Here is a 14,569-nt window from a genome sequence, read left to right as displayed (position 1 = left end):
CTCGTGGGAAGAGGGAAAGAGGGCGCTAATCAAGGGCAAGGGGCTTTCTCCCATCCAAGTACTAACCAGGCCCGGCCCTGCTTAGCTTCCGAGATCAGACGAGATCGGGCGCGTTCAGGGTGGCGTGGCCGTAGACGCTCAAGGGGCTTTCTTTTTACCCTGAAGATAATAGGGAAGCTGCACGCATCACATCGACATGGGGCCCCTCCGCCCACTTTTGTCACATGGCCACCCTTCACCCCAAGGAGCCTGGGAACTTCCTCTCCACAGCTCAGTCTAGAGGAAGGGACATAATATTTCTCACAACACCTGGAGAGACAGTGCCATTGTTTTCCTGTTTGGACCCTGTAAATCGAGGCTCAAAGTCTGTGACTTTGCCGCGTTTACACAGCTTGTAGAGGGCATGGCGTCCACGTGGCGCCCGTGAAGGAAGGCCCTGGCAACAAGGCGGGCATCCCAGCTCCCAGCTCGGCCTCGGCCCACCCAGCTTCGGGGCCGGGCCAGTCCTCTCCCGACTCCGGGCTCTTCTCCGAGACGAGGGACCCCGGGCTGGCCCACCTGCAGGCTGCCTCCCAGGCCTCACCCTCCGCCCGCCCTGTTCTCACAGACCCCGCGAAGCCCTGCAAGCTGCGCACCTTCCCCATCCCCGTCGCCAGGTGCTACAGCTACAGCTGGAACCAGGACAGCTTTGGTAAGGGGCGGCCCAGGGCCCTAGCGGTGCCCCCACGCCCCCACCCCGTGTGGGCCCCCTTCCCCTCCCAGCCTGTGTGGCAGCCCCGATGCCCCCCCCACACACATACACCCGAGCAGAAGCGGCGTCCCCCACGCCCCCACCCCGTGTGGGCCCCCTTCCCCTCCTGGCCTGTGTGGCAGCCCCGATGCCCCCCCCCCCACACATACACCTGAGCAGAAGCGGCGTCCCCCACGCCCCCACCCCGTGTGGGCCCCCTTCCCCTCCCAGCCTGTGTGGCAGCCCCGATGCCCCCCCACACACACACACCCGAGCAGAAGCGGCGCCCCCCACGCCCCCACCCCCTTTGGGCCTCTTCCCCTCCCGGCCTGTGTGGCAGCCCCGATGCCCCCCCACACACACACCCGAGCAGAAGCGGCGCCCCCCACGCCCCCACCCCGTGTGGCCCCCTTCCCCTCCCGGCCTGTGTGGCAGCCCCGATGCCCCCCCACACACACACCCGAGCAGAAGCGGCGCCCCCCACGCCCCCACCCCGTGTGGGCCCTCTTCCCCTCCCGGCCTGTGTGGCAGCCCCCGACACCGCCCCACCCCGTGTGGGCCCTCTTCCCCTCCCGGCCTGTGTGGCAGCCCCCGACACCGCCCCACCCCGTGTGGGCCCTCTTCCCCTCCCGGCCTGTGTGGCAGCCCCTGGTGCCCCCCCACACACACACACCCGAGCAGGCTCTAGGCTGAGCAGAGGGCAGCGCCCTGAGTTCTGGGCGGGTCTCGACCCTCCTGCCGGCTTCTCCCCAAGCCCATTCTGTCTGAACCTGTCGCCCCTCCCAAAGGTGAGCAAGGGGGGTTCCAGGGGCCCAGACCCCCAGCCGGGGCCTTCCCTTGCTTCCCTGCAGACATCCTGCAGGAAATCCTGCTCAAGGAACAGGAGCTGCTCCAGCCAGGGACCCTGGGGGACGACGAGGAGGAGGAGGAGGAGGAGGAGGAGGAAGAGGACCTGGAAACGGACGGGCAGGGCGCCAACAGGGACTCCCTGCTTTCCAGCTGCTCGGAGGCCTCCGGGGACTCCGCCCTGTCCCTCGCCTCCTCGCAGGCCTGCGGGGCCGCCCTCTCCCGCCAGCTGCTGACCTCCTTCGTCTCGGGCCTCTCGGACGGCATGGACAGTGGCTACGTGGAGGACAGCGAAGAGAGCGCCTCGGAGTGGCCCAAGGGGCCGGGCAGTCGGGTACGCCGAGGCCACCGCCGGCCCGGGCAGAAGTTCAACAGGATCTATAAGCTTTTCAAGAGCACCAGCCAGTTGGTGCTGCGAAGGGACTCCCGGGGCCTGGAGGGCGGCTCGGACCCAGCGCAGCCCCTGCGGCGGGCGGGGAGCCTGTGCGGCCCCCTGGACAGCCCGCCGCTGCCCCCCGCGCGGGCCCAGCGCTCCCGCTCCCTGCCCCAGCCCAAGCTCTGCGCCCAGCTGCCCAGCTGGCTCCTGGCCCCCGCCGCGCGCCACCGGCGCCGCCGCCCCTTCCTGAGCGGGGACGAGGACCCCAAGGCTTCCACACTACGTGTCGTGGTCTTCGGCTCCGACCGGATCTCGGGGAAGGTCGCTCGGGCGTACAGCGACCTGCGGTAAGAGCCGGAATAGGAGTGCATGGCCCTGCCCTGGGCGGCGGGGTCTGCAGCTCGAGGCTTGGGGCCGACCGGGACCCACGTGCTCCTCTCACCGTCTCCCGGTTCCCAGGCGGCTGGAGAACAATCACCCCCTCCTCACACGGTTCTTCAAGCTTCAGTTCTTCTACGTGCCTGTGAAGCGAGGCCAGGGGACCAGCTCCGGCACCTGCCCGGCCCCGCCGAGCCAGACAGCCCCACTGCCCACGGACTCCCCGAGGCACGCCAGCCCCGCAGTATGTCCCCGACCCTGGACCAAATGGGTGGGAAAGAAGTCAAGACAAGAGCAGGTTCCAGTGTCCTGACAGGGAGCTGATGGGAAGTCACCAGAATCAGTCACTTGTGTTTACAGGGCACGTCCTTTGGCATGGCCCTCGCTCCCAGGAGTGATCCTTGCCCTGCACCTGAGGGTGGCCTTTTGCTGAATGACACAGACTGGAAGTTGTCAGGCGTGTCAGAGGGCGGGGAGAAGCTCAGATTAGGGCTGCAGGGCCACCCCAGGCCCTGGGGCTAGTGTGGCAGCCCTCCCGGGAAGCAGGGACTGACTCGGGCCCTTGTCTCAGGAGCTGGGCGCGGCCCAGTGGGAGGAGAGCACCAACGATATCTCTCACTACCTCGGCATGCTGGACCCCTGGTACGAGCGCAACGTGCTGGGCCTCATGCACCTGCCCCCGGAAGTCCTGTGCCAGGTGAGTGGCCCCGGGGTGGGGAGCGGAGGCCGCTGGCTGTGGGCACTGGGCCTCGCTTAGAAGGCTGGGGGGGGGGGTCCAGCATAGGGCTCCATGGAGGACCGGGAGGCACTTGGAAATGAGCAGAGCACAGGGCTCCATGGAGGACCGGGAGGCACTTGGAAATGAGCAGAGCACAGGGCTCCATGGAGGACCGGGAGGCACTTGGAAATGAGCAGAGTATAGGGCTCCATGGAGGACCGGGACGCACTTGGAAATGAGCAGAGCACAGGGCTCCATGGAGGACCGGGACGCACTTGGAAATGAGCAGAGCACAGGGCTCCATGGAGGACCGGGACGCACTTGGAAATGAGCAGAGCACAGGGCTCCATAGAGGACCGGGACGCACTTGGAAATGAGCAGAGAGAGTAGGTGGGAAGCAGGACTGAACCTGAACACAGGGCACCAGGGGGCAAGGGTGGGGTCGCCCCAGGGACAGGGAGGGTCCTCAGGAGCATCCAGGGGACCTTAGGCTGCAGCCCCCATCTTCAACTCGACTCAGCTCCGTCCAGCTCCGCCAGAGGCCTTCCTGGCGGCCCGTGCGGGGCTAGGGAGAGCTGTGGAGGCCGGCCGCGGTGCTCCCTGACGGTTCTGCCTCCTGCTCTGGTCTGGTGCCCCTCCCCTGCTCTCTCCCTCCGAGTCTCTCTGCTCTGCACCTGTGTGCATGTCCCTCTCTTCCCCTCATGCTGCTCTGTCTCCCGCTCCCGGGCACCCGTCCCTCTGACGGTTCTGCCTCCTGCTCTGGTCTGGTGCCCCTCCCCTGCTCTCTCCCTCTGAGTCTCTCTGCTCTGCACGTGTGTGCACGTCCCTCCTTCCCCTCATGCTGCTCTGTGTCCCGCTCCTGGGCACCCGTCCCTCTGCCTCCTGCTCTGGTCTGGTGCCCCTCCCCTGCTCTCTCCCTCTGAGTCTCTCTGCTCTGCACGTGTGTGCACGTCCCTCCTTCCCCTCATGCTGCTCTGTCTCCCGTTCCCGGGGCACCCGTCCCTCTGACTCGGCCCCCCCTACCCAGCAGTCCCTGAAGGCGGACTCGCGGCCCCTGGACGGCTCCCCCACCTCGCTGCCCATCCTGGCCGACATGCTGCTCTATTACTGCCGCTTTGCTGCGCGGCCGGTGCTGCTGCAGGTCTATCAGACAGAGGTAAGCTGCCCTCTGCACTGCCGCCCCCTGCTGCCCCCTCCCTCGGCATCGCCAGGGCCCAGCCTGTGCCTGGCTGGGCCTGCGAGTCCTGTCCCCACCCCGTGGCAGCGCCCAGCCCCCCGCCCTGTGCCGGAAGAGCCTGGGGGTTTCCACCCTGATGCTCAGGTCCTGCCCTCTCCAGCTGACCTTCATCACCGGCAAGAAGACCACGGAGATCTTCATTCAGTCCCTGGAGCTGGGTCACTCTGCTACCACCCGAGCCATCAAGGCTTCAGGTGAGTGCCGCCCACGTCCTGGGGGAGGCAGGTGGGGTGTGGGGGCAGGTGCAGCCCCAGGGTGAAGCCCTGGGAGGTAGGACCACAGAGGAGCAGAGTCCCGGGACAGTGTGACCCTGGAGAGTTGGGGTCACCAGAAAGCAGGGCCAGAGGGGGGAGAGTAGGCCGAGCCCCGGGGTCTGTAAGTGACGCTGAGGGAAGGGTCTGTCTGCGTGTGGCACAGGTCCTGGCAGCAAGAGGCTGGGCATTGACGGGGACCGGGAGGCCGTCCCTCTGACACTACAGATCGTTTACAGCAAGGTAAGGCCGACGCTGGGGCCCGCGCTCGTCTGGGGTCCGCTCCTGACCCTCCCCACCCAGAGCCGGACACCGAGGGCCCTGGGCCCCAGTTTTTAAGCTGGAAGGCCGCAGAAGGCCTCCACCCCCGTTCTCTGCCTGCCCACCTGAATGTGCTCGGCAGTTTCCACGAAGTGTCAGGGCCTGGGCACAGGCTAGGGGCAGGGGTGGGACAAGAGTGGGGCTTTCAGAGGCCCAGCAAGGGACAGGTCATGCTCTGCGGGCTAGCGTGCCCGGCTGGACACGTGGGAGGTGGGACTGGCGTGAGAGGGAGTGAACTGACTTCTGAGGTGGGAGAAGAAGGGGGTGCCCATGAGCACACCAGAGGGCATGAGTCTCTAAACATGTCACACCTTGGGGTACAGGCCACGGGAGGCTTGACCTCGCCAAGGGGGAGTCCTCCTGCCTTCTCTTCTTTCTTCCTTCTTTCCTTCAACCATTCAGAAGGTATTCGTGAGCACCTACTCCTGCCAGGCTCTGCCAGGCAGGGGAAGCAGGGGGAGCAGGGAAGGCAGCGCCTCCCTTTAGCTTCCTCAGAGGAAGGAGATGGACAGGGAACAAGGAAACGGGGAAATGGCCAAGACGGTGTCAGCCTCGTGAGCACTGACCAGGCGATAGCAGGGCTGAGGGACAGTGATGCTGGGCGGTTTTCCGTTCGGTGGCCGTGGAGGTGCGCAGCAGAGACTGACCCTGAGAGCTGTGTGCCAGGTGTTTGGTAGACACCCGCTCTGTCCCGGATGTTATTCTAGGCACAGGTATGTTCTCAAGAGTGAAGAAAATGCTTACAGCCTAGAGGAGACAGCAGGTACTGGTTAGATGGACCCACAGATGTATAATGACAACCGTGACAAACAGATGGAGGAGCGGCCCATGGCACTGTGAGATCCTCCAGGGCGATTACTCACCCGAGACAGTCAGGGGAGCTTCTCCTGGAGAAGAGACATTGAGTCGATATTGGAAAGGAAACCGGGAATTAATTAAAGCTAAAAAGGGAGGGATGTATTCTCCAGACAAAGGAGACAGCACGTTCAAAGGCCCCGAGGGGGAAGAGAACCAGAACATTAAAAGTAATGAGGTGAGGCTAAAGAGACAGGCAGGCCGGACACCAAGGCCCTTGATTATGGGGAGGGGAGTTCTGTCCTGTCCCAGGAGCAATGGGCATCCTTTGAAGGGGCTTAATCTGGGGGCAGTGCTGCGCATGTGTGTGACATGATCAGATTTGAGGTTTGGAAGTTCCCTCTGGCAGCTCTGTGGGAAACAGAGTGGAAGGGTCCGCAGGGGATGTGGCAAAGCCAATAGGAGGCTCTGGTGTTTTCCGAGACAGAAATGTGGGCAACCAGCACCAGGAAAGAAAAGAAGTGGGAACTGTATGTGGGTGCTGTGAGCAGTCTGCTGCGGCTACCAGTACCGCGTTCTCAGAAGCAGCGCAGGTGCAGCAGGCGCAGGTCATGAACACGGGACACGCTGAGTTTGGAGTGCCCGAGAGGAGGAAGGAAGGAGTCAGAACAGGCAGTCGGACGGATGGGCCTGAACTCAACCATGAAACACGAAGATAGGTGTCTAGGTGGTTGAGGTTCCCCTCATGGAGAAGTCAGGGTGCAGAGAGCGGAGGACCCGGGAGAAGGTCCTGAGACCTGTGTCATGTGACCAGGGGCAGAGGAGGGCTTGTGCCGTGCAGAGGCCCCAGCCAGAAGGGTGGTGGAGAGCCAGGAGTGTGCCACCACCAAAGCCCAGGAGAGGCCGGGGGCAAACAGAGTGAAATTCTCCTGTGAGGTCAAGTCGGCTGACCTTGAGACTGACCAAGGACTGAGACATGCTCTTGGGTTTGGCAATAGGGAGGTCCCCAGTCAAAGAGGAGTTCTGAGTGGGCTCTGCCAGGAACTCCAAGCCCGTGGGCCCCTCTCTTCCTCGCTGGGGGCTCAGCGGGAGCACATCAAGACCACCCCTTGAGGTGCTCTCAGCTCTTGGGTCCTATGACCCGGTCACAGGCTGGCCCATGGACCAAGCCAGTGACATGACGCCGCTCCCCGGGGTCTCTAAGGTCTATACCAGGGCAGGGTGCTTAGCGAAGAAGCAGAAGCCAGCACACCTGGGCGAATGAGAGAGCTTCCCGGGAGTGCTGATGACGGGCAGCTCCCTGTCACTGGTGACCTGGGGCCTCTTTGAAGTGAAGGCAGCAGGCAGCAGGCAGCGGGGCCTCCAGGTGAGAGGGCATCTGGCTTTGCTGCCTTTCCAGGGGGCGTTCAGCGGGCGAAGTCGCTGGAGCAACATGGAGAAGGTCTGCACCTCCGTCAACCTCAACAAGGCCTGCCGGAAGCAGGAGGAGCTGGGTTAGTGGGGTGGGCGGGGCGCAGGGGTGTAGGCGGGGCGGAGGTGTGGGCGGGGCGCAGGGGTGTGGGCGGGCACGGGGGTGTGGGCGGGGCGCGGGGGTGTGGGCGGGGTGCGGAGGTGTGGGCGGGGTGCGGAGGTGTGGGCGGGGTGCGGGGGTGTGGGCGGGGTGCGGAGGTGTGGGCGGGGCGCAGGGGTGTGGGCGGAGAGGGGCCCTGAGCCCGGCCTGAGTTGCCGGTGCCCTTCAGACGCCAGCATGGAGGCCCTGACGCTACACCTGACCGAAGTGGTGAAGAGGCAAAACCCCAAATCCAAGAAGGGCTTCAACCAGGTAAGGGCCCCCTCTCCCTGCAGCCGCAGCCGCACCCGCAGGAGACGGCCCGGGCGGGCGGGCGCACCTGTGTGTGTGCGCGTGTGCACACGTGTGTGTGCGGGAGCGGAGGAGTGTCCCTGGGCTGCAGGCCGTGTGGGTGGGAGGAGAAGGGGTGAGGGGCGTGGTTCGGGGTGTGCCCTCCCGTGGCGTGCTGTGGGGCGTCAAGAGGAGGAGCGCACGGGCACGTGGAAAGGGTCCCCTGAGTCTGAGTTCGAGCGGCTCTTGGGGAACCCCGGGCCGTGGGGGACCCCTGGGCTCCCACTGTGAGGGCAGTGAGGGGTGCAGTTTCTCCTTAGAGGAGGACAGAGGCTGGGGAGGAGCCAGGGCCTGATGGAGTCCTCAGACCCTACCCCTGAGCTGGCCATCAGCCTTGGAGAACTGAGGGACAAACTGCCCCCTTACCCCCCAGAGCTGGCTGGGCAGCTCCAAGGGCAGGAACTCTCCGGGGCTGGGATCTATCTCCGTGTCCAGGGCTCTGGGGACTGACTGACCTGGGCCTTCCTTCCAGATTAGCACATCGCAGATCAAAGTGGACAGGGTCCAGATTATCGGCTCCAACAACTGCCCCTTTGCAGTGTGTCTGGACCAGGACGAGAGGAAGATCCTGCAGAGTGTGGTCCGGTAGGAGAGAGGGGCCCCTCGTTCTGCCTCAGCTAAGGGAGGCCAGGGAAATGGTCCGTTTCTGCGCGTTCCCGCCCAGAGCCCTGGCGGCCCTGGAGGGAGGGAGGCCTCCCCTTACTCCTGCCCTGTCCGCAGGTGTGAGGTCTCACCTTGCTACAAGCCAGAGAAGAGCAGCCTCGGCCCGGAACCCCAGAGGGGCCCCCACCCCCAGGCCCAGGCCACACCGGACCTCTGCTCCCTCCTCTGCCTGCCCATCATGACGTTTAGTGGAGCTCTGCCTTAGCGAGGGCCTCTCCCAGCCTGGACAGAACGCCAGAAGCAGCCTCCTCTCCCCAGATGGTCGACGGTGGGGGTCGCGCTCCTTGTGGAGAATCAGATGGCCCTGTGCCGGGTCAGAGCCCTGCTGTGGGCCCCGCGCTGAGCAGGTGGCAGGGTGTTCGTGGTTTCTGGGACCTTGGGGCTCAGTCTGGGACAAAACACAGCCCTCGGACTCCTGGGGCAGAAAGGAGAGCTGATCTCTGAAGGCCCTGGCCTCTGGCATGGTCGAGTATTTTTTCTTGAAGAACGATCAGAGGCCCTGGTACCCTGGGCTGTGGTTTAGGCCTCTTCTCCCTTGTCAAAGATGGGACAGTGTTTGTGTGTAGAGCTCAGTCCCCTCGACTCTAGAAACGGGTGAGCCTCTCCTTCCTGACCGTCAGTGCCGCCCCCACCTCTCTGTCTCTGTGTGTGTGTGTCTCTCTTACACACACACACACCCAGGCACACACATGCTTTCTCTCTCACAAGTTCCCTGGGTCTTCTGAAACCCAGCACTAACACTGTCTCCTGTCAGGACCCCGACTCGTCCCCTCTGGGGACCCTTTCCAGATCGGAGGACCTTGGGAGACAGGACAGGCTTAGATTCATTGCGGCTCAGTGACCGTCTCGGCCAGCGACCAGAGGGAAGATAACTAACATGGAGCCTCCCTTTCCTCGGCTCGAAGATGGGGAGAGAAAGCCTCCCTAAAGGGCTAGAAAGGCATTGCAAAGGGCCTGGCCCTGTGGCTCGCCCATAGCCTGCGCTCAGGACGTGTCAGCAGCCTTACCCTCTGCACGCTGACCTCCCTTCTGGCCCTGGGGTGCCCTCACGGCCTCGGGGACACTCCATTCACTCCTTCCCAATTCACCAGGCCCGAGGCAGCAAGGAGCGGTTGGTTTTACCCTGGGGAGGAGGAATCGCCTGAGTCCAGGTGGGAAGTGGGTTGCTGGGGTGCTGGGGTGCCCCTGGCCTTCGCCACCTTCGCTCCCATCTTGGCCCGCGGGCCCCCCCCACATCCATCTCACTCCTTGGGCTGGTGCACAGAGTACGCACCATCTTGCAGCCCCAAGTTCACTGGCTCCTTTCTGGTGCCTGGGCAGGGTCGCAGAGGAGTAGAGAACAGGGTGCCAGGCTCTGCAGAGCTTAGAACCGGACCCAGGGGACACGGGTGATAGGACAAGAGAGCAAACAGTGCAGCACTGCCCGGCTGGTGTCGTTTCAGAAGTCTGCAGTAGACGTGGGCTAGGGTGACAGTGTGGAGGGCGGGGCTTGGAGGGCGGGGCTTGGGGCCCGGGTCTGAGCTGATAGAGGCGAGGAGGGGAACCAGGAAAGTGGACAGCGGGGTCATGCACAGAGCCCTTCCTTCCTCTCCTTCTCCTGCTTCGGACTCCTGTCCAAAGGTTCCGGGCCTGTAGGAGCCCATGAGGCCCCCGCCCAGAGTACTGCCCCCGGAGAGAAGTGGACAGAGCGGGCCCCTCCCCAGGACCGCCATTCCCACCCTGTCCCGGCCGGGCTCCGTAGAGTGGTCAGCCATAGCCTTTCTATATTTTTTGTGGTGGGAAAAGATTGTCTACTACAGGACCAATGGGGGTTCAAGAATAAATGAAAGAATTTAATATTATTGTTAATTTTGTATTTAATGACATAGTAATTGGAATTATTTGGTAATTAACTGCTATTTGGGCGATTCACATAAATCACTTCACATATAGCAGAAATAAGGTTCTTGGGATTGTTTTATTTATCTTTTTGTAATTTTCCTCTCCGTAGAAAGTATATCTGTGCTTAAATTTTCTGGGACACAGTTCCCTTTAAGCCTTGTCGGGCTGCTGAGAGGAAGGGACGTGAGAGCTCAGTGCTGGCTCCCTGGATCCGAGCTGCTTTCAGACCTGGGTCACGGGGAGGGAGAGGAAAGGAGGCCGAGGGGTGGGGGTGGAGGAGCCTGTGATCTGGGGCAAGGACGGAAGCACCGGGCTCCACACACAGCTGCTCGGGATGGAGGAGGAAGGACAGGAGACGCCCCGGCTCTGCATCAGTTAGCTACCGCAAACAATAAAGCACATCTCCTACTCTGTGGGCTACGCCGTGATTATTTATTCTTGCTCATGCATCCGTGGGACATCTAGGGATCCCTCGATCTGGGCTGGGCTCAGAGCGGCTTGACTCCGAGCTGCAGGTGGGGTTCAGGTCTGCGCGGTGGGTCTCTCAGGCACCTTGGGCCAGAGTGGTAGCACAGGACAGGTAAGCAGAGACGTGTGCTGCCCCTAAGTCCCGGACTTGGGACGGGCACTGTCTCTCCTACCGTTCAGCTGGCTAAAATTAAAGAAGCACATCAACTCATAGATTCAATAAACTCAGCAAATCTTACACAGGATAAAAACAAAATTCCGCGGGAAGAGCATTTCACCTCTGATTTTTTTTCCCCCCAAATCCCATAACCCTAGTCTAATCATGAAGAAAATATCAGATCACCCAGACTCTGGGACATTCTGCAAAGTAATCAGACCAGTCCTCCCCTTGATAGTTAGTGTCATGAAGGACAAGGAAGGACCAAAGCACACTGAGGAGGCCTGAAAACTAAGTGCAGTATGGTACCCTGGATGGGCTCCTGACACAGAGAATATTAATGGAAAAATGATGAAATTCCAATAAAATCTGGTGCTTACTTTTTAAAACACACACCCGCACACGCACACAGGCACCTCATTGTCAAACTCCTGGGGAAAAAGAGTAATGAAAAATAACAGATAGCCCAAAGGAAAAAAAATGCACCTATCTTCAAAGGAACAATTATACTGAGATCTCTCTCCACAGCAGAAACACAGAAGCCAGAAGACAACCAGATGACACCTTCAAAGTGTTGGGGAAAACCCAGTCAACTTAGAATTCTCTACCTAGTATTGTCCAATGATTTTTTTTTTAATTTTTACACTGTTCACAAGGGACACACTTTAAATCTGAGAACAACAAAAAAGCTAAAGGCAAAAGGGTTATGCAAACCTGACCAGAAATGCTAGCGGTGTTACACTAATAGCCGACAGAGGGTTTAACGCGAGAGACAGTACAAGAAATAAAGGGCGACATTTGATAAAGATCAAGGAGTCAAGCCAACAAAAGGACAACACAATCACGACTCTGTATGCACCCAGTAACAATCATTTAAACTCTAACGCAGAGACGGACAGAATGAACATCTCCACAGCCACAGAGAAGGACTTTAACACACTGCCTCAATATCTGATCAGACAAATAGACAAAAACTCAATCATGATATAGAGATCTGAACAAAACAATGAATAAATGTGATCTCTTTGAAATCAAACACTGTTGCCCAAACAACAGAATTCACGTTACTTTTACATACAAGTAGAATAATCAAATTTGAAATGATTCAAATCAAAGTATGTTCTCTGGCTGCAATGAAATTAAACTATCAATAATAAAAAACATTACCAGAAAGTAATGTTTTTTACTGTTTGGGAATTAAGTACTACATCCCTAAATAATTCACCGGTCAAAAATAAAGTAAAAGAAGGAAGCTAGAGACTATATTGAACTGGTTAGTAATGAATATAGGACAGCAGATTTCTTGGGGTGCTATAGTAACGCTTAGGAGGACATTGTTTGCCATGAAGCATACCTTAGAATGCAGCAATAGCTAAAAATTAATCATTTACATTTACATCTCAAAAAGCTAGAGAAAGAACTGTTCTCTCACCGTTCCTGGGTCGGGGATGTCCGAGATCAAGGTGCTGGCGGATTCTGTACCTGGTGAGGGCTCTCATCCCGGTTTGCAGATGGCCACCTTCTCACTGTGTCCTCACAGGGTGGAGAGTGGAAGCTCTGGTTATTCCTTCTTCTTCTAAGGACACTAATCCCATCCCAGTGGCTCTACCTTCAGGATGTCATCTAAACCCAATTACCTCTCCAGAGATCCTCTCTCCTAATACCATCACTTTGGACGTTCAACACATGAATGTGGGGAAGACATTGTCAAATAAAAATATATACATGAAGCCATTTTAAAATGGAGCTGGAGCTGCCATCTTGAAGGAGCTACCTTGTACATTTGAGTCCACAAACTTTTAGAAGTTAAGTCAGGGCAACATAGCCTTTGGACGGGGCCTACGCCAGCACTGTATCCCCAACAACGGTTTGCAAAGACAAGCAGAAAGCAGTTACTGTGACTACTGCTGGACTGGTGGTGACCACACCGAAAATGAGAAACATTGGAATGAGAGTCGCTATGTTGGCATACCTACACCCACCTATACAAGTGCTTTCCTTCCGTCTACCGATGGAACTGTCCCTTCCCTTTCTCATAAACGCCCCTTGCCTTGGTCTCCTAATCGGAACGCTGCGTGGGCTTCTAGCTTGAATCAATGCTTCCTAAATAGCTATTCTTTTTTTTTTTTTTATCTCAAATAAATGCTTGCAAACTTGTCAAGTCGACTGTAGACTGCTTAAAAATAACTTGTTTAACACGAGACACAAAATATTTAGCATTCCCAAAAGAAAAAAACTAAAAAGTGACCAACCTCCTGAAGCAGGGGTTGGGAACCTTTTTGACTGAGAGAGCCATAAATGCCTCATATTTTAAAATGTAATTTCGTGAAAGCCATACAACGACTCCTGTACATTACGCATTATCCAATAAAAATGTGGTGTTGTCCCGGAGGACAGCTGTGATTGGCTCCAGCCACCCTCAACCATGAACATGAGCGGTAGGAAATGAATGGATTGTAATGCATGAGAATGTTTTATATTTTTAACGTTATTTTTTTTATTAAAGATTTGTCTGCAAGCCAGATGCAGCCATCAAAAGAGCCACATCTGGCTCGCGAGCTGTAGGTTCCCGACCCCTGTGACCTGAAGGAATCAAGCTGATCAGATACAAGTCAGCAAGATGAAGAATGTGTCACCACAAGGGGGCAGCATCCCTCCACCTGTCCCTTCCCACCTGGGTCAAGAAAAGCCAGGTTGGTACTGCATCCACCTACAGTCAACCTACCTCCACAAAGAAAGGGGAAAAGGTAAAGTCTGTAAAAAGAAACACACGTGAACACTTGAAGAGCAATGGTTCACAATAAAAGTAGGAAGACTACACTCGGGCCAATAATGCAAGCAGTCAGCAAACGTTTTTCTCTAAAGGGACAAAATACAAGATCTGTCACATGTTTGCTTGGTTTGTCTTTTGTTTTGACAATGCTTTAAAAATATAAAAACCAAAAAAAAAAAAAAATAAAAAAAAATAAAAACCATTCTTAGCTCAGGGCTATACAAATAACAAGCAGTTTTCTGGTCCCCCGGGTGGAGTTTTAATGTTCCTTAAAATGATAAGTAAAAAACGGAGAATTGGACCTCTACTTCTACTCTTTTCGACAAAGGTAAAAAGTATCTCTGGCCCTGGCCGGTTGGCTCAGCGGTAGAGCGTCGGCCTGGCGTGCGGGGGACCGGGGTTCGATTCCCGGCCAGGGCACATAGGAGAAGCGCCCATTTGCTTCTCCACCCCCCGCCTCCTTCCTCTCTGTCTCTCTCTTCCCCTCCTGCAGCCAAGGCTCCATTGGAGCAAAGATGGCCCGGGCGCTGGGGATGGCTCCTTGGCCTCTGCCCCAGGCTCTAGAGTGGCTCTGGTCGCCGCATTCCAGCTTCAGAAAAATACAAAAAAAAAAAAAAAAAAAAGTATCTGGTTTTTAAAAATATTCACCACCTATCTGTCAGCAGAGACGGTTTGAAGAGAGACTAAATATCTGGCTCACCTTCTAGGATGCCTGGAACGAACCCTGGAATGGACCAACGTACCATGCGGCCCTCACTGGTCAACATTCACAGCGCAGTCACTGGGATTTCAGACACAGCGCCCGTGGGGACAAGGCCCTGGGCATCCACTTCTGCTTGTGTATTTGCCTCTATGGACGACGGTACAAAAAGCTCGGGCAACTCAGGGGCCTCTTATTAAACAGAGCACACAAAATGTAATTTCTACTGAAACTTTTGGAATTAAGTTTAGTAGTACTGATGACACTTTTCTGTGAGTTTATCGACACTTGCCCAATATTTAAGGGATCAAAGCAGGTAAAGTGAATTGAAAGTCCTTTCTGCGAATCCCATCCGCCTTACCTTTCTGAGTTATC

The 14,569-nt window shown here is 57.8% G+C and overlaps 1 protein-coding gene across 2 annotated transcripts in view; it reads left to right on the top strand.

Moving 5' to 3' along the window:
- Window positions 1-10,765, top strand: part of LOC136392588 (phosphoinositide 3-kinase regulatory subunit 5) — a 74,033-nt gene extending 63,268 nt beyond the window's left edge. Inside the window, exons 9-19 of one of the 2 annotated variants that reach the window (XM_066364859.1) lie at window positions 608-691; window positions 1,582-2,299; window positions 2,412-2,574; window positions 2,902-3,027; window positions 4,079-4,204; window positions 4,386-4,479; window positions 4,703-4,779; window positions 7,052-7,145; window positions 7,392-7,474; window positions 8,025-8,137; window positions 8,273-10,765. In XM_066364859.1, the coding sequence (XP_066220956.1) occupies window positions 608-691; window positions 1,582-2,299; window positions 2,412-2,574; window positions 2,902-3,027; window positions 4,079-4,204; window positions 4,386-4,479; window positions 4,703-4,779; window positions 7,052-7,145; window positions 7,392-7,474; window positions 8,025-8,137; window positions 8,273-8,420 (1,826 nt within the window). In that variant the 3' untranslated portion in view covers window positions 8,421-10,765. Of the gene's footprint in view, window positions 1-607; window positions 692-1,581; window positions 2,300-2,411; window positions 2,575-2,901; window positions 3,028-4,075; window positions 4,205-4,385; window positions 4,480-4,702; window positions 4,780-7,051; window positions 7,146-7,391; window positions 7,475-8,024; window positions 8,138-8,272 lie in introns of both variants that reach the window. The other variant, XM_066364858.1, reaches the window with a different exon arrangement.
- Window positions 10,766-14,569: the final 3,804 nt, after the last annotated feature.

Source organism: Saccopteryx leptura, chromosome 2 (assembly GCF_036850995.1).
Source record: "Saccopteryx leptura isolate mSacLep1 chromosome 2, mSacLep1_pri_phased_curated, whole genome shotgun sequence".
NCBI lineage: Eukaryota > Metazoa > Chordata > Mammalia > Chiroptera > Emballonuridae > Saccopteryx > Saccopteryx leptura.
Note: the sequence above shows the minus strand (reverse complement) of the source record. Positions and strands in the feature narration are given on the sequence as shown.